This window comes from Parasteatoda tepidariorum, chromosome 1 (assembly GCF_982258835.1).
Source record: "Parasteatoda tepidariorum strain Cologne lab strain chromosome 1, Ptep-v5.0, whole genome shotgun sequence".
In the NCBI taxonomy this organism is placed as follows: Eukaryota; Metazoa; Arthropoda; class Arachnida; order Araneae; family Theridiidae; genus Parasteatoda; species Parasteatoda tepidariorum.
The window spans coordinates 65973765-65992904 of NC_141755.1; the positions used below are offsets into that span (position 1 = coordinate 65973765).

At 29.3% G+C, this 19140-nt stretch overlaps 1 protein-coding gene across 2 annotated transcripts; it reads right to left on the bottom strand.

Moving 5' to 3' along the window:
• Positions 1-6393: 6393 nt before the first annotated feature.
• On the bottom strand, positions 6394-16124 carry LOC107438675 (dimethylaniline monooxygenase [N-oxide-forming] 2). Of its 2 annotated transcripts, none has more exons than XM_043039107.3 (4): positions 15572-16124; positions 11747-11851; positions 8907-9557; positions 6394-7557 (listed from the first exon to the last, which is right to left on the bottom strand). In XM_043039107.3, the coding sequence occupies exons 2-4, from the start codon at positions 11747-11749 to the stop codon at positions 6604-6606; spliced, it is 1608 nt and encodes a 535-aa protein (XP_042895041.2). In that variant the 5' UTR covers positions 11750-11851; positions 15572-16124; the 3' UTR covers positions 6394-6603. The 2 variants fall into 2 exon arrangements, with proteins under 2 accessions (XP_042895041.2, XP_042895042.2); XM_043039108.3 differs by having other exon boundaries at positions 8907-9545; positions 15572-16047.
• Positions 16125-19140: the final 3016 nt, after the last annotated feature.

Consider the following 19140-nt stretch of genomic DNA (forward strand, 5'->3'; position numbering starts at 1 on the left):
ATCAAACTGATATTTTTTAAATATTTAAATGATTAAGAAAAATATTTTGAATAGAGTTTTTATTTTTTCTTGCATTTAAATTTATTCATGTACCTTTACTCAGTTGGAACCAACTAATATTATTTGATTAAGAAGTTTACTGAATAAATTACGAAATTGCTTCAAAAGGAAAGTCCATAGTTAGTCAAAGAGAATTTAGATAAAATTAAAAACAAACTAAATAATTTCCGTATCATAATGAAAACCTTGAATTCATAGCCTTTGAATTCTTCGACAGCCTATTCGCAAATTAGATTTTAGAATAAAATATGAATTAATATAAATTATTTCAAAAAATATTTTCGATTAAAAAATATATTGTTTTCGGCATATGTATTCTGGATCATACGCTTTCTTAAATTTTTTGCTCACAATTCAATATTTATTTTTACTTCCAATTGCTTAAAAATTTTTATAGTTCTTTGTCAATATTGGAGAATAATTTGCGAAAATGCTTTCAATTGAAAGAAAAAACAAAACAAAGTTAGTGCTCGAAAGTTAACGCTTTTCGGGCGTTACTAACGCGTTTGTAAATTCTCGTTCGACAGCAATTTCAGCTCGCTCAGAAATGAAACGCTCACTTTGGCGAAATATTCTCTCGAAGCATGTACCAGAAAACGGTTTCATCAAAAACGAAGAAAGTTGCATGAAATTTGAGTATCAATTTTTTACGGTGTGTTGACATAATTGAAAAAAGACGTTGATATTAATGCTTAAAAATTTTCTAGTTTCATTTGCTTAAAAGAAGTCAAATTTACTAATTTTAGAAAAGTGTAACGCTTGTCTCCTTGGAAAGTTCTTTCATGAATCAATCGAAGCGGGAATGCTTTTATTGTAATAATTACCTCCTTACTTGTAACAATTTTTATTAATTTGTACAGGTCTTTTTAAGCGTTTTTTTTAATTGTGTTTTCATGTCCTCAAAAGTTTTCGTTAATAAAAAAATGCATTTTGTTTTATTAGGGGAAAATCAGATAAGGTAGTGTGGCTAAGATTCGAAGATCTATTGGAGCAAAATTGTTCGACCTAGAAACTGTCAGATTTAATGAAATCATTCATTCTTCAACTGTGAACATTAAATCATACCTGAAAATTCATAGACGTAGAGTGAGCAAAAAAAAAAGACTTTAATCTGGATAACTTTCGTTCTAATGATCAAATTTTCACTCGCTAAGTGTCAATCTCAATGTATCTATCTATACGGATGGTAGCACCACGTCGGCAGTGGAATTTACAATATATATCCTTCTGAAGTTCACGAATCAAGATCACTAAGAAATCCAGATTTCTGTTCAGTGTTTCGCAGTGAACTTATTGCTATTCAAACAGGTCTGGAAAATATCAGGACTGAGCCACTTTTGGCAATGTCTGGATCTTCACAGACAGTCGTAGCTGTATTCAGCACCTGAGCAATTGGGAGAAAGTAACGGACCGGGCTGGGGTCTCTATACTTCGCTTATTAAATGCCCTCTCAGCCTCCCATGACATCCATATTCAGTGGATACCTTCACACGTGGGTCTTTTTGGCAATGAACGTGTTGATAAGTTGGCAAACGAAGGTCCTTCCCTTCCAACCTCTCCAAACATGACCCTCACTTACTCTGAATTATTTTCTATCCGCAAATCTAAAGTTAATAAAGCTTGGCTTATTCCACCAGATCACAATTGGTATCCCCGCAAGCGTCCTGGAGGAGCCCTTGACCTTCAGGGTAAACGTGCCGGCCAAACGGCTACCTGTAGATTGGTCAGTGGGCATACTTGGTCAGTGTCTCACTTTCAGTGGACAAATTAAACTTTTTCCATCTTGAAAAAATTGCAACTCCAGCGAGACTAATCCTCCCCATCTACTTGATTGTTTGGATTTCACCATGGAAGAGGTTCTTGAGAAACCTCTCCATTTCCTCAATGTTTTGAAGACTCGCTGTCTCATGGATCTGGTATAGCTCCGCTATCCCAACTGGGATTGGAAACAACAACAATCTTAATGTTGTCTGCAGGGGACTTCAAATACGTTAATTATTAATTGGTAATTATTAGATAAGTTATAAAACCAGAGAAAAAGTCCTTTCTCTCAATAAACATATTTTTTTTTACATATTTGGCTTCTTAACCTTCAAAATATAGGGGGTAGCTGCTATCTGCAAATCATGTCCCTGATCAGATAAGTTTTATCAGCAAGTTTGGTCCCCTTTATTTTAATTTCTCTTTTTGTGTTTTTAGATATATCTTTAAAAATAATTGAGCAATTTCAGAAAACATTGAACCCATTCATGAGACCCGTTTACCCAAAGATAATTTTATGCAAACAATAAATTTTCGAGAATTTTTATAATTATTAATAATTAAATGGTTGTGAAAAAATCTTGAATTATGAGGCATAATACCTATATTACTCTACGTATTTCTTATGCCCATATTATTCTACGTATTTTTTTATTGTGAAATCTAAAGCTCCAACTTTTCTTTATTAGTGAAGGCCGAAAAAAATTAAAATTAATTATGTTTGAAAGAATTTACAGACAATGCAGAAATAATTAAATTAGATGATTATTAACTAAATGATATTAACTTCACGCGTTGTCTGAAATTTCATTAATATTTTTTTTCTGCCAATATACGATTTTAAATCTTTTTTTAACTATAAAAAATGATGTTTTTTTTTATGTCATCTGAAAATTTGCTTGAAATTCAGCTAAGAGATTTGAAAAAATCAACAACATTGCATTGAACCTATATTGAGTTTTATAAAAGCATGTTTCTGATAGAATGGGATTATACGTCGGATTTTTTTAAAGTATATTTTAAGTTTGTTCATTATATATTTGATATAATTTAATTGTGTGTACGTATGCATAGTTTTGGAATATCGTATTCATATATTTCTTCAATATATACTTTATTTTTATGAACCAATTATAATTTAAATGAAAATATGCATTTTATAAAAGGTATCGTTATATTTTCTTGAATAAAATTTAAATGTCAACGATGATTATCTAAAATCATGCCTCGGTATTTTATATAACTACAGAAAAAATAGAGTTTCCGAGTACGTAGCGTACACTTTTAAACATCTTAAATTTCTTAACATCTCAGTTTTTAAACGTCTTAATCTTAAAAGAATTTTTTTAGTTATCTTGCCGAGCATGCTTTACAGAACTATTTATATTTTTGCACTTTTCAAACTCTTATTCTGCACGCTGCCACGTAGATTTCATGCTCAATAATACACTAATAAATTTTTTAGTACTTTATATTTATGTAAAGTACTTAACGAAATAAAGCTTAGAGCTGTTGGCAGTTGAGAATTAAACCTTGTTAAGAAATTGAGAACATTCTACTGCTTCAAAATTGCTCGTTGTGAAACATCTGACTATATACTAAATATACTATTTTTTTTGAAGAATGAAGATTAATTAATTATTGATTGCTTTTTTTTATTGTTTCTTATTTATTTGAGAAATGAAAAGTAAATGCGTATATGTGCAACGCAGAATAAAAAAAAATAATTTTGCTCCGCTTTTTAATTGGACAAAATATTTTTGAACTGCTATTTTATTTTGACGTTCAAACTTATTCTCACCCGCTAACATTAAGAAAATTTCTTTTTTAAAAAAGATAATGTTAAGAAAATTTGCTTAAAAAAGCTGTTAATTTTATTAGACAAAAGTAATTGATGTTATTATAGTTGTTAATATTATTATTATTATCTTTAGCGCAATTCACGAGATATTGTTGTATCAGAAAAATGCTCGATATTCTATCTTTCTTTCTTTTTTTTTGCAAATAATAAAACTAGAAAATTATGAAATTTTTTTTTAGAATCATCAACTCAAAAAATTCTTCTTTTTTCGAACTTACAGTCATAACCATTATCCTGCGTAGAAGTTTTTTTATAAATCGCCTTAAGTATCAGTAAACATTGTCACTAAATGAATAACCCCAAGAAACTGAAGTACAAAGATCAAAATTTCATTTACCTCAAAAAACCAGATATTAGGAGTATTTGAAATTGATTATTGAATATTGTGGCGAATATAAATGCAGTAAAATACATTTTTTTCTTAGTTTCGCTGTCTTCGTTATAATTTCTGAGGGATCTTATATATATATATATATATATATATATATATATATATATATATATATATATAATTTAATAAATATTACTAATTAACTGCTTATTACTAACTACTAATATTATTAACTATAAAACTCATTTAAAAAAAGCAACTTTGCATTAATAGTTTTTGTAATTATGCTAATAACAAAAAATGCTCATGGCGTTTTTTGCAGTAACATGAGGGAAATGAATTTTATTTTATTAATTCTGATTTTTTATGAATATTTCTTATGAAAACATTTCAGAAACATTTTTAATTCTTTATTTAAAGTAAAAAAAACACTTATAATTTGCGTTTGCACAAATTATAATTTACATATTATGTTGTGATATTTTCATTAACTCGTAACTGCTTGGCAAAAATCATTTCTATTGCTAATTCCAAACACCTAAAAATTTCGCTAAACTCTGTGTGTCTTGCTCTCTCAAAATTGCATTGCAACTTATAATTTAATATTTGAAGGCAATATGACTGGAAACGTCACATGTGGTTACGTTCAGAATGCAAAAAGAGACTCCCCGAGTGTTTAAAAAACATGTACTAAGGCTACTAAAATTACTAAGAATATTTTATTTATTAGCTACTGAGTTATTAATCTTGGAAATAGGTGAACGATTCGACCACTTACAATGAAATATATATTCGAAATTCAATTTTGAATGATTGCTCTCGTATGATTTAAAGATTGGCAAAAAATTAAATAATTCCAAGTTTTATAAAAATTTTGAAATGCGTAGCTTTACATCTATCACTTCCGAAATTTTCATGGAATTAATGACTTTGCTAAATTTCATACTTCAATATTTAAGGCCAATAACTTGCTTTTTACTTAACTTTAAACCTTTATTTGCTCCTCCAAATGTAACTTTTTCACCAAATGTAACTTATTTGTATGAAAGTTAAATAAACGGATGTAGTACAAAATTAAATTCACTTTCATTTATTGGAATCTATTTCGTAAATAACAGACTCTCATAATAGGTTTCAAATTTTAACATTAAAATATATGTTAAATTTTATAAGGATATATTTAATTATATTAATAACATTTGTTAGTGAGTCATGTGGATCTGCATTATGTTTATGCATTTATTTATTATAATGCATTTATTTAAAATCATGTAAGAACATTTTCTCCACTACAACAATTATAATCAAAATTTTAAAATTCCAATAACTATATTTATAGCACGAATTCGAAACAGAACCTGAAAAAAAACTTTATTTATATGAGTTTATGCAAAATATATTGCCTTTATTATAATTCAATTTGATATAATTTACTTAAAAGAACGCTTTTCGATTCTGATTATTATATATTTTTTATGTATAACTAAAAATATTCATTTAATTAAATTTGTAATAAATAAATTAATTAAAAAAAAAGAACTTACAATTTGCACAAAAAATAGCAACCTTGAAACTGTCTGAAACAGAAGTAAAGAAATCGGCAGACAAACAACGAAGTATGTAAACTTGGAATAGATGTTTGAAGATGGGTGGGAAATGTAAAGAAACTTTTCTCTCCTTGTCTTAAAAGGTGAGACTTCCGGTAGTAACTAAAACAATAAAACACATCCACCTGCAACTTATAACTCTCCATTAACTGTGGAGAAGACTTCTTTCCCCATTCATACGCTGAAAAAGTTACAAGCCCACTAGAAGATCCGAAGTTCGGATGTGACAACTGCTGTCACAGTCCATGCGAAAAAAGTTTTAATTTTTTTTAAAATGCATTGAAAAACTTATATTTTAACTCATATGAAAAACTTATAACATATAAACGTATATTTCAATGATATAAATTGTCCGTTAACATACCATGTTCATAATTGAAGAGCTTGGTTGGGGAAGGTTATAGGTGACTCTTCAGTGAATTTAGAAATAGATTTTCTAATTAATGTCTTATTTACACCACAGTAGAAAAAATTTTACTCCTCTCAGACAGCTGAGCATTAAATGCTTTTTTAATCCGAAATTTAACACTTTTACAGTGTTACTTGGTACCTTCTAGGTCTAATATTTTAAATAACCCCAATTTCAAGTTGGAGATGAAATATCAGTAGTATATAAATTTCTTCACGTATCATCCTTCAAATTCTATCCTAGACGTAATTAAAAAAAAAGAAATTTCAAAACATTTACAAGTTTAAGGTTTTAATCTTTAATTTCTAACATTTTGTTAAAATAGTGTCTGTGTACTAAAAATAATAATGAATGAGCACCAAGATAATTTAGAGTAATATTTATTAAAAGCATGAGAATGACACGTTTTGTAAATTAATCAATTACAGATTATAAAGGTGTTCAAAATTATAGATTAAAAAGTAAATTGACATGATTCATTAAGACACTAAAAATGTTGTAAAAATAAATTAAGAACATTTGTTTTCTGACATGAAAAAAAAAACATTTTACGAATGTTGGTAAAACACAATTTTCAGATAAATGGGAAAATTTGCAGTATCTTCTTAATCAAAACTATAAATGGGTGCTCCAATCTTTTAGTCAAGTATCTTTTCACAGGATAGTGCATTCGCTCTTCGCATGTCATAATGGTTTGCCTTGCTCCCTTCCAGGAATGTGGGCCTTCCAGCCTATACTGGTAAGAGAGATGAGGTCCAAAGGCTAATTTTAAAAACAGTGGTGGGTCAAAAAAAAGTAACTTTAATAAATTCGGTTTCACTCCTAACTTAGCTGCTATATCCTCTAGATATTGGACATAATCCACTCTGATAGTTTGCTTATGGCTCGGGGCATACCTAGACAAATTTAAATTATGCTTTGCTTTAATATCTCTCATCATTTTATTTCTTGTAGGAAGAGTTCCTTTTCCTGAAAATATATGAGCTGCCCATCTGGTCTGCATTTCGCCCAAAGGAAATCCTGGACCAAATGGAAGAATGAAGCCAATGACCGCCAAAGTTGGGTGTTTTAAGTGAGGTGGCCACATGCACTTATACAAATCTATCCTGCCTTCTTCATTTGCAATAATATCCTTTTCCAGAAATGGAAAAGACCATGTATAGCCTGTGGCTATAATTACAACATCTGCTTCTGTAACTTCGTCCTCATTGGCAAAGATGACGCCATTTTCCGTAAATTTGGTTATATCTTTCTTTTGCTTTACAGCACCGGTTAACATTTTAGAGCCAATGTAATCATTTATCACTGGGTCCTTAGATAATACGTGCCATTCTGGCATGACAGTTTGCCACCTGTGGTTAAATTTTTGATCTATTATAAGGTTTTCAATTAACCAACTGACGATATTAATTGGAAGTGTATCAATTAGAATAGTGAAAAAGCGTCTTAAGACAATATAGTCAAATGGGTAGCCCTGTGGTCCTGCTCGGGCTATGATGTGCGATCCAGATCGAGTACTTAAATACACCTGAAAGAAAAATGGAAATTTAAACACAATTTAAATACAATTTATGTAAGGAAATCCATTAAAAAAATGTTTTTTTCTCTTTTTTATATTTAAATATTTAAAACTATTTTTCCGTCACGGCGATTATAGTTGTCACAAAAAATACCGATATGGAAATATCACTTCTACAGGTAGTATTTTTCTTCATTAGTTTAAATCCATAAATTTTCATTCAGGATTTCTCACTTTGATTATTTTTATAGCAAACTTTCAAGCATATAAGTTGTTCTAATACGAAAAAAACAAAGAAATATTTTTAATTAATTTATTCTATCTTGTAAAATAACAGCATGAACACAAGAGTCTAACGAATGCCTATTTGTGTTTTACAGTTTTAAAGTTTTTTTGAAGTGATAAAACTAATGCTACAAAACAAATTCCACAATTTGATCCTCTAATTGCTTGAACACCTATGTTTTTCTAAAGTTTATTTAACAACTATGTAGCCTCTCAGAGTTAAAATTAGTGCAATATCCATGAGTGCAATATCCTTTGTATTAGCTGAAGTTTTGTATGTTTCTAATATAGTGATCGAGAGTCATGGTTGTACAAGGGATAGAGCTTTCGAATCCCAATGAGTTGATCCAGGTTCTAATCTCAGTTCTGGCTAGTTGATAAGATTTATTTTCTCGGCTCCCATTGACCACAGTATTATATTCTCAGTATTATTTTCAGTATTATATTCAGAAATATTCTCAGTGATAGAGGAATCATGGGTCAGTTCTCCTAGTCATCGGGTTAACCGTGTGAAGTCTTCATGGTTTTTCTATCCAGCTAACGTAAATGCGAATAGTTTAAACTTGTTTATCCAGCCTGTCTTGATCCAGGAGTCCCTTTTTCTTCAGAGTTTAGTTTAAAATTATAAGAACACTGAGATAGTCGTGAACTCAAGGTTAGGTCTGCTGTTCAACGCTAATAATAAATATAAAACGAAGCTACTGATATTTGGTTGTTTCTTTCTTTTATTCATTTCCAATAAAATAACTTCAAAAACAGGTGTCAAGCATGAAAAAAATTACTTAGACTGAAAAATAGTCATTTTTTAGTAAAAATTTCAATAAATAAATAAAATACTGCTTTTTTTTTCTTTATGTTACAGTAAAATTAACATCAATTTTATTCTAGATGGTTCTTATCTATAGTCCAAAAGTTACTGAAACTGATTTCTTGCAATATTATATACCAAAAGATAAAATTGCACCATCGTACGAAAATTGGCATGGTGTCAAAAAAATCTATTTGTGAAGAAGTCATAATAGTTGATGTAATAATAAACAATAAACAATCAACCATAATGATTTATATCTTACCTGTTTGGCAACACTGCTGATTTCAACTGCAGCATCCAATCCAGAACAACCCATTCCGATTACAACGACATTTTTATTTTCAAACTTGGCAACACCTTTTAAGCTGTGTGTATGTATTATTTCACCTTTGAAATCCTCCAGTCCTGGATAAGATGGCCATTTAGGACGATTTATATGTCCAACACAAATAAGAACAGCGTCGTAAATATCAGATACAACGTTTCCAGTTAAGGTGTTTTTCACAGTCACGCTCCATCTACCGGTTTCTTCATAGTCTAAAGATCTTCTCACATCTGTAACTTCAGAATTAAAACAAACATGCTTTAGGGCATCGTTTTTGGTGGCGTAGTTCATTAAGTATTCATAAACTTCGTGGTGTTTCATGTAAGTATTGTATTCTTTCTTTGGCGGGAAGTTACTGAAAGCTCCCATTTCTTTACTGTGGTTAAGTATTGTAGTTGGCATAATAGATGGGACACCAATCACGGACTCTTCCCTGTAACACCAAGTGCCTCCGACTCTGTCAGTTTTTTCGAAGCATACCGGCTCTAAATTCTCTTCTTTTAACATGACAATTGAAAATAGACCAGAGAAGCCACCACCAACTACCGCTACTTTCTTTCTCGGTGGATCCATATCCTGTAAAAAAGACTGTTTACCAATTATTTCACAACACTATATATATATATATATATATATATATACTGACATATTCCTTGATATCTTAATATTAATCCAATATTTTAATATCCGATTAGGATAAATTTAAAAAAAAACATTAGTGATTGGAATACCGGAATGAGGTACTTGATTTTTAAAAATATTAGTGTATGGAATATTGAACACATGTATGGTAAGCAACTGCAATTGCGCCCCCTCAAAAGAAAAAAAACACTAGTGTGAAGATTACCAGACAAGTGTGATTATCAAATTAATATCAAATCATATCTTGAATAAATTACTTCTCATTTATATTTTCTTACTGAGTTGTAATACACCTGACTTTCATTTGATTTTTTTTCAAATTCTAATTATTATTTTTCAAATTCATTTAATTATCCATTTCGTTACGCTTAGCATATTTATAAAATGTTGTTACTTTATTTAGAGTACATATTTATTTTTTTAAAACAAAATGATCTGCGTTACTGTGAAAAATATTGAAGTTTAAGGGGGGGGAAATCAATGGTACGAGGGTTGCTATTTATATTTCAGGCCTAATAATGAAAAAACAAATATGTAGGATCGAAATTGGTTTTATTGTTTTTCAAAATATTCTCCATGATGATCAATACACTTTTGCATGCGTTTGAACCAATTTTCAAAGCACTTTTTCCAGTCCGATTGAGGTAATTCCAAAACATGCGTTTTGAATGCATCAACCGCTTCTTTGGGGGTCGAAAATCGTTGTCCACTTAATTTATTTTTGATGTGTGGGAATAAGAAGAAGTCATTGGGTGCCAAATCAAGGCCGTACGGCGGATGACCCATCAGTTCGATCTTTCGCTCCGTCAGAAATGCCTTTGTTTGAGTCGATGTGTGAGAGCTCGCATTGTCATGTTGAAAAATGATTCGCCTCTTCTTCTGCTTTTTTCGAATTTCTACGATGACTTATGGTAAACAAATGGTCGTGTACTATTCAGAATTGACCGTCCTGCGTTGCTCTAACGCCACTGTTGCCACATGACCCGTTAATGCCGAAGAAAGAGGCAATCATTTGTTTCGATGTGCTTCTTCCTCGAACAACTTTTGTTGGTTTTGCCTCGTCCTTGAAGACCCATACAGTCGATTGCTGTTTTGTTTCCGGCTCATATGCATAGATCCATGATTCGTCACCTGTGTAGATGTTAGACACAGCCTTTGATGTACCTTGAGCGTGTTTTTCCAACATTTCCTTGCACCAATAGACACGAGCCTTTTTTTGAGCGTTTGTCAGATTATGCGGGATCCAACGCGAACAAATTTTTTTTTACGCTCAAATGTTACTGCAATATTTTATTGATGCTAGTCATACTAATGTCCAAAGACGCCTCTATCTCACGGTATGTCACATGACGATCTTGCTTTATCAGTTCACGCACAGCATCGATCTTTTTTGGCACAACAACGGGTTTTGGACGACCTGCACGGGATTCGTCCTGGATCGAACATCGACCACGATTAAATTCGTTATACCAATTTCTTACAGTGATGTAGGATGGCGCTTTATCGCTGAATTAAGAATGAAGTTCATCGAAGTACTCTTGTCTTGATTATCCACGTCGAAAGTTATGAAAAATAATGCACGAAAATGTTCACGATTCAATTCCATTTTTTGAAAGAGAAGAACTGAAGACAATTTACTGTCAACAACACAAATGAAGCTATAATGGTAAATTGTATGCTGAATTTATGTTTAAAAATATCAAACTTTCGATTAAAATCGTCTGCGGTTGTCTAGCAACACTTACTGTTGCCAAGACCAGAAATATAAATAGCAACCCTTGTAAATGAGAAGCAATCACCGGAGTTTCTGAGAGGAGTGAGCAAACTACGGAGCCTTCTAGTGTTATAAAAGCTTCTAAATTTCTTTTAAATTGGTATCAGAATAAAATCATATAAATAATTAAGTATAATTCTTATTTTTCAGTTATAATTCTTAATATTAATGCAAATCACTTTTAAATTCTTTATTCATAATATGTTCTGATAATTTATATGAAACTTTACAGAAAAGTAAAAAAATTATCATTTATAAAATAATTAAAATTTTAAGTAACTTACATAATTTTTTACAATAAATAAGAATCTTACTTTTATATCTTAGATAAATTAAATTTTGAAATAGATTAAATACTTACCATTAAAGTAGATTTGTTTATGATAGACTATTTCTGTTTTCTCAAGTTTTCTCTTTTTTCAAATTTTCTCTATTCGCAGATAGATAACTTTACTAGCCTAAAGTTCTGGAATAAATATTAAATATTAAATTAATTAGTTGGTTTAAATTTTTAATAGCTAAGCATATAATGATGTCAAGATGAATTAAAGATTCATAATTGTCATTGACAAACATTTTAGAAAAATCATCAGCACCACGCTGTTAGCGAGTTAATTCAAATTTTAAGGAGAGATGAAATGGTCAAGCTAAGAAATTTTTCTTATAATTAACGATAAATTTCATTATTGCATAAAATATTTTTAAACTGTTTTATGAAGAAAATGAAAAAAAAATATAATACTGATTTGACAAGAAATTGACAAGATGCTTTTGAAATGAAGAAAATATCAAAATTGGAAGTAGTTATTTTTTTTAAATTTTGAAAGATTTATAAAAAACACGAGAATTAAATTTTAATTTTTGGAATCCAGAATGATGACGCCTGTAACATGATTATAAAATAAGCAAAACTAATTATTTACACAAAATCAAGCAAACAAACATCATGACAAATATCTTTAAAATTTACAAAAAGAAAATGTTATAGTTTAGTTTCTATAATAGTTTTTATTAAATTAATTATTTCGATCTCCAAATATGAAATGTTTTTCAAGTTATTTCGATCCCCATTTTTTAACAATTTCACTTAAAAATAAATGTTCATTTACTCTTTTAATTCTTTTATTAAAAATATTGGGAAACATTCGCGAAAGTAAAATGTGGGATTTTGTTAAAAGAAACAGAATTAAAATTCAATTTTATGTTTCATCTTACGAGCGAAAACTACATTAAAAAATTGGGTATCGGAACGACGGTATTAACTAATATAAGCGATTTAATGCCTTTCTTATAAAACTACTTTTTTTTAATCGGGAGAAGCTAGATTATATTTTCTAAGAAAAACGTTTTTATGCCGTCACATTTTCAAAAGTTTGTTTATACTTCTAATAAATATTGCTTTTAAATTTAAAAATAGACTTGTTTGGTAATTAGCGACTAGTTTAAACCATTTAAAATGTTTTATAGAAAATTACATACTTTTTTCTGCTATTAAATGCTTTACAGATGGTTTTTCATCTTCTAATTATAACTGTTAACTTCTTTTTTCTTACACCTGTTTTATGAACAGGGTTTTACATTTTATGGCACATGAAAAATAATTACATTTGATCAAAAATAAATGAACAAATAAAAGTAAATAACAAAATAAAGTAAATAAAAAAAGAAAATTAAATTAAAAATAATAATTTAAAGGCGTGCCGCTTTACTGTTGTTTAACAATACTGAATTTTTTCCAAAATCACTTAGCCAACTTCACAGGGTAATTTTCATCTCTAATTATAACAACTTTTAAGAGTAGGTAGATAAAATGTTACTTCGTAAGTGCATTTTAATTATTTAGTGAAACATATCTTTGTGTTGAACAATTATCAATATGAGCTTTGGTGGTGATAAAAATGCAAATTGAATGATAAACTATTCAACTTTGTCATAAAATACAATGATTAAAGGTCAATTAGAGTTTAAATTTATTATAAAACAATAAAAATTGTTTCACATATGTTGTTAAATCGTTTAAAAATAAATAAAAGTTTTTTTCAAAACCTGAAATGCAATTCTGCTTTTCTTATCAGAAAAAAAAAATTTGATCGGAAACAAGTATATTTTTGGGTCAGATTTTATAACTTGAAATATGATCTTCACTAAATTAGCAATTCAACGTTCCAGTTAAGGTTTCATCTTTTAACGTTTCATCTTTGGTCCTTAAATTTTCTGAGAAAGTGCAAAAATTCCATTCAATAGATTTTGAGAATTCATTGTACTCATTTTACACTTTACGCAATCTATTTATTTAAATAAAAATGTTATAATATGAGTTTATTATATTAGTTTGAAAGTAAATTTACACTGAATATTTACTACAAGAAAAATGCTTGTAGTTACTCTTGAATAGCTTAGTCAATGTAAGAACATTCATAGTGAAATTTCGAAAAATACAAAAAAAGTATTTTTTCAGCATCACATAACTACGTAATTTTCATTAATATAAAAATTATAATGTTTTTTTTAATTCCTTAAAATTACCATTAAGTGAATACTCCGTTGACTTGATTAGCTACTCAAAGGTAAGGCATATCTTAAAAAAAATCTCTTAAGAATTCAAGAATCAGGTTTAAGTGACGACATACATTGGTAATGAAATTTAACAAGCTCTGTGAGATTTAATTTTCTGTGAGAGGCCAAAGAAAAAGCAATTGAAATATAAAAATTATCAAAAATAATAAATTATTAAATTTTTTTTAACTTTTAAATCCACGTAGAAAAATAAATAAAATAAATAAAATAAATAATATATTTTATTTACTTTTCTACATAGGGAAAAAATTCTGATTAAATTATCCTACTGTATGAAAAAGGAAATTCTGTTAATAAAAATCAAAATATACAGTTTTTAAACCATTCATTTGGTAATTGAAAATGCTACCATTTTATGGCATTATGATATTTTTCTTTTGTGTGTTCAACACCAGTTTTTTTAAAAATTTTAATTTAATTTATGTACAATCACTTAATATTACGTAATCATATTCTTATTCACTTCTAAATGTACGCTGAAAATTGAATAAAAGAATAATTATATGCAATTTCAGATTAAATTGAGATTCCGCTGCTTTATTTATTTACATCATACTGGATTCCGTTGCATAAATGATTAAAGACTGTAACCGACTAGCGAAATCAAATAAAGTTTTATTTAATGATTCGCTTTAGATTCCTTTATTTATTTATTCTTTTTATATTAATATATTCGAAAAAAAATTTGTTTATAATTTTTCAACAAACTGCCAATTGTTGATTCAAACTCATATATCCTAATATAAATTATTAACTAATTTAAAAACTAATTGAAAAAGTTATTTTAGTTATTGCTACTAGTTATTAAAAGCAATTATTCAGAAATTTATTTTAGAACGTAATTATTTGACGTATATTATTTACTCGGCTCATTAGAATAAAAATAAGGAAAGAAATTTAAAAAGAAATGAAAAATTACTTTAAAAAAGTAGACAAAGCATGCAAACATTTTTGATGTTTAAATTGATTAATAAGAGCGAAATTCTCGATATATTAGGGCTTTCAGATTTTTCTAAAAATTTACAATAAAAGTACAAAGAATTAAAAGTAAGTCACTATTCCAGCCACTTATATTTCAATTAATATAGTTATTATTTTCCGGCAAAATGATAAAAATGCCGACAGAAATTACATTTATTTTACTACTGGTTTTCCTCGTTAGATAAATTTAAGTATAGCTTTTACATTGTTTGAATGTAATCTCGAATAATTTGCAAATTTCTACAAGGCAAAATTTTATTTATGAAATAAACAATGTAATTTGAATAGGAGATGCATTTTTAAATATTTTCCTCTTAACCAGATATGAAAAAACTATATTTACATCTCTTAATTAAATATAAATGCGAAACGTGCTTGTTCAAATTCAAAAGATTTATTTTCAATAGAAATATGACTTATTGTAATAAATTTTACGAAAATCGAAATAATAACAAAAATTAAGATTAATGGCACCCGTTTTTCAATAACTCATTCCCTGATAATATTTTTTGAATTTTAAACGCAATACACTTAAATAGCGTATTGAAAATTTAAATTGCAATTTTTAGAAAGATGTTTTTAATAAAAATATATCATATTATAAATATATATATATATTAAAACTTACCTAAATGCTACCATTTAGTGTATAAGTCAACTGAAAATCAATAACAAAGATGCTAAGATGTTTCTTCGAATGACACATCAAACAAACTGATCCTTTGCATGTCACACTAAAATATTAATCCAATTCCAAACAATAGAAAAAAAATTGTTTTTGTTATCCAAGGAAAACACTTATCTCTATTAAAAAAGAATACCCATGCAAGTGAAAGTGTAAAAATGAGAACTTTTTTACGAGGAAATGTTACAAAAACAAAGGAAATTGTCTAACCAAGCATAGTTAAAAATTTCTAGTAGTTTCTAAATGGAAAGGACAAATCCTCTTAAACAATAGAACTAAAGTTGTTTTAAAATTATAATGTTCCTTAAATAAGGAGTTTTAAGTTAAATGCTTTAGTAGTTAGGTGAAGACCACAAGAAATGAGCTTGCTATTTCGCCAAACAAACTTGACATCGATTGCAGTATTATTTCTTTTTGCCATTGAACTTGACACGCTAAGTTTCAATGCTATTCATTTATCCCTGCATTTCCTTTAAAATTGGTTGGTTTTTGCAATGAAAGTTGTTCAAGAAAGTAAACTGTTTGAGAAATGACATTTAAAGGATATTATAATAACATACGTTTGACGTCATTTTAATTGATTTAGTTGTGATTGTTTTTCTCGTCAAAAGTTGATAGTTTAATGAGAGGTTACTGACATTTTCAAAGACGTCATGTAAGAATGGATTTGGTAAAACTAAAATTAGCAATATGTATTAAAACATAGCATTAAAATTTGCATATTATTTAGTGAGTTAATGTAATTTTTAAGAATAAGATGATAATTATTTAAAGAATATTTTGGTCTTCACTTGATTAAATGATAATAAAATTAGTTAATAGTATTTATGTTCATAATATTAAGTTAAAATTTTTTCTTAGAGTAATTATTTTAACACTAGAGGAACCACAGTGGTCCTTTTTTCCGCAACTCAATTTGAGAGGCATTTGGACCTAAATTAAATATACCAGCTTAATTTACTTTAGTAAATTTTTTAAACTTTTTAAGATCATCAAAAGCTATTAAATGAAATTTTATTCGAATATATAATGAACGCATAAAATGGCGATTTACTTAGGACGACCATCAAGTTGAAAATAATTGATGTAAAGGCTTTATCTTTATTTTATTCGAGGGCATGATTGACTAGATAGCCACTGAACAAGTTTTTCATTAAGATAGTCCCCCTCCTGCTCTCTATTGCTCACCTACCCCTCGTAATTATTTACGCAAGTGTTAAATTGTTTTTATTCAGATCGCTTCAAGATATGAGCTCACAATCAGATTAGAAATATCTAATTTGCCCTACCATTCGAAAAAGGGTAAATTTTTGAGAAAAAATTGATTTGTTATTTTATAGCAGGGGGAACTAATTAAATTCAATAAACAGTCCGTTCCGTTAGAAATTACGTACGTTAAAAATTTATTTAGTGCATGACTGTAAAATTTAGATTAAGTCTCTGGCTGACTGTGAGACTTGAGATAGTTTGTTTTAAACAATGAGATATATCTAAGAAAACATGCCGTTATATTTTGTTAAGAAAGAAATATCCTAACAGACTTTTTTGCTTCTTAAAAAATATATTTATTTTTTATGGTCAAAAAGAATTTCAATAGTTGTTATGATACGGCTAATTATAGAAATATTCTATCACTTAGCGAAGCTACGGCTACATTGCGCGTTTTCTTAAATAATTTAGAATAGGATCAAAATCCTATTATTATAGTTTATCAATGGAAACTAATAAAAAAAGGAAATGTTTGCGTCTTAACTACTTTACGTTTTATGGACGTATTAACGTAGTCTATGTGATTAGAAAATTTCCCCTAAGATAGAACTTCTTTTCCTTGTGTAAATTCGTTGAGCATAGATGTGATCCGTAGAAAAGCTCCCGATTGTAAACAACAAGATCAATTTCTAGAATATGGCCAATTTCAATTTGCAACTGGTGTGGTGGCTCGCTCAACAGAGAGAGCGTTCGCCTTGCATTAAGGTGGACCGGGTTCAGATCCCAGCAATGGCAGGTTGATACGAATTCGCCACCTACTCGTACCGACCACAGAGCTGACGTAAAATATCCTCAGTGGTAGACGGATCATGGGTTAGAGTCACCTTGCTATCAGGCAAACTACGGAAGGGTTTCGTGGTTTTAATCTCCATGTAACGCAAATGTAAGTTAATTCCATCAAAAAGTAATCCGCGAAGGCAAATTTCTTCCATTACTTAATCCAGGAGTTCCTTTGTCCTCTGGATTGGGCTTAACATTACAAGGCTACGGAGATGAGCATTAGTAGTCGTAAAGAAGAATTGAATTCCTGTAACTACTCTTATGACTTGGTTAAGTTGATTTCAAGTTTTTTGGATAATAGCATGATTGATATCTTTCTAATGAAGGATATCAATCTTTCTATTATGCAGAAATAGATTGAAGGATTAATATTCACAGTGAGAAATTGGAGAGGCTCTTAGCAAGAGGAGTTCCACAGGGATGACGTTTTGGACCGATCTTATGGCTACACATTAGTAGTCGTAAAAACAAAATTGGGTTGGCTGTTCACCGATCGTTATAAAATAAAAATTTTAAAAAAATGCAACCTCAATTATTTTCAATTTTCTTGAATTTTAAAAGCTTGATAACTCTCCACAGATTTCTTGATAGTCAACTTTTGCAACGAATTGAGATTATCATGTTTTTTCTTCAAAGAAACTGCTTGCTCCCTCCCTGACTTTTTTTAAACTACGAGTAATAAGCGTCGTCAATATTCTTTTTGCAGATAGAAAGCAAAAATGTTCTGAAAATGCTTAGAAATTATCGTTAGTAATTTTGAATTAAAGTCATGTGTTAACATGTGGAATCGTATTCAACTGATTTATGATGTTTTTTTTTCTTTCTAGGAAATAAAAGCAATTTTCTATATCTAAGAAAAATAATACCTTTAAATAGGCTGCAGAATGTTAAAATTATTAAAAATGACCTTTTCTTATTTTAATAATGGTATTAGAATCAAAAATCAAATATTTATGCTCATTTTCTTATTGGGGTCAAAATGACCGCAATGATCACCGTTGGCAAATCAAATCTTAGGTCGTTTTAGTGTTAACACAATAATTAACAGTTAGGTAGTCTTTAGTTGTAGTAGCTGATTATTCTAATTTATAACCCTCTTTGAACAGCTGACCCAATTATGGGTTTGCGACTACCAATGTTAAAATCCATAGCCTTGAAATTTTGAACCCCATCCAGAAGACAAAGGAACTCTTGGATCAAGTTTTGGGAGAAATTTGCTTTCGTAAAGGATTTTTTAATCGAACTAACTTGCATTTGCGTTACATGGAGAGGAAATCCACGAAAACCTCCCACGGCTAGACAGACGGCAAGGAGACATTAACCCATGATCCATCTTATGAGGATGCTTTACGTCATCATTGTGGTCGGAGCGAGTCGGTTGCGGAATTCGTATAGACCAGCCATCACTGGAATACGACCTCGGTTCACCTCATTGGGAGGCGAGAGCTTTATCCCCTAAGCCA

Bases quoted from the DNA above. Each gene is read 5' to 3' on its own strand.
- LOC107438675 (XM_043039107.3), bottom strand. The intron at 7,558-8,906 runs GTAAGATATAAA...TTTTTCTTTCAG, and splicing joins TCAGCAGTGTTGCCAAACAG to GTGTATTTAAGTACTCGATC.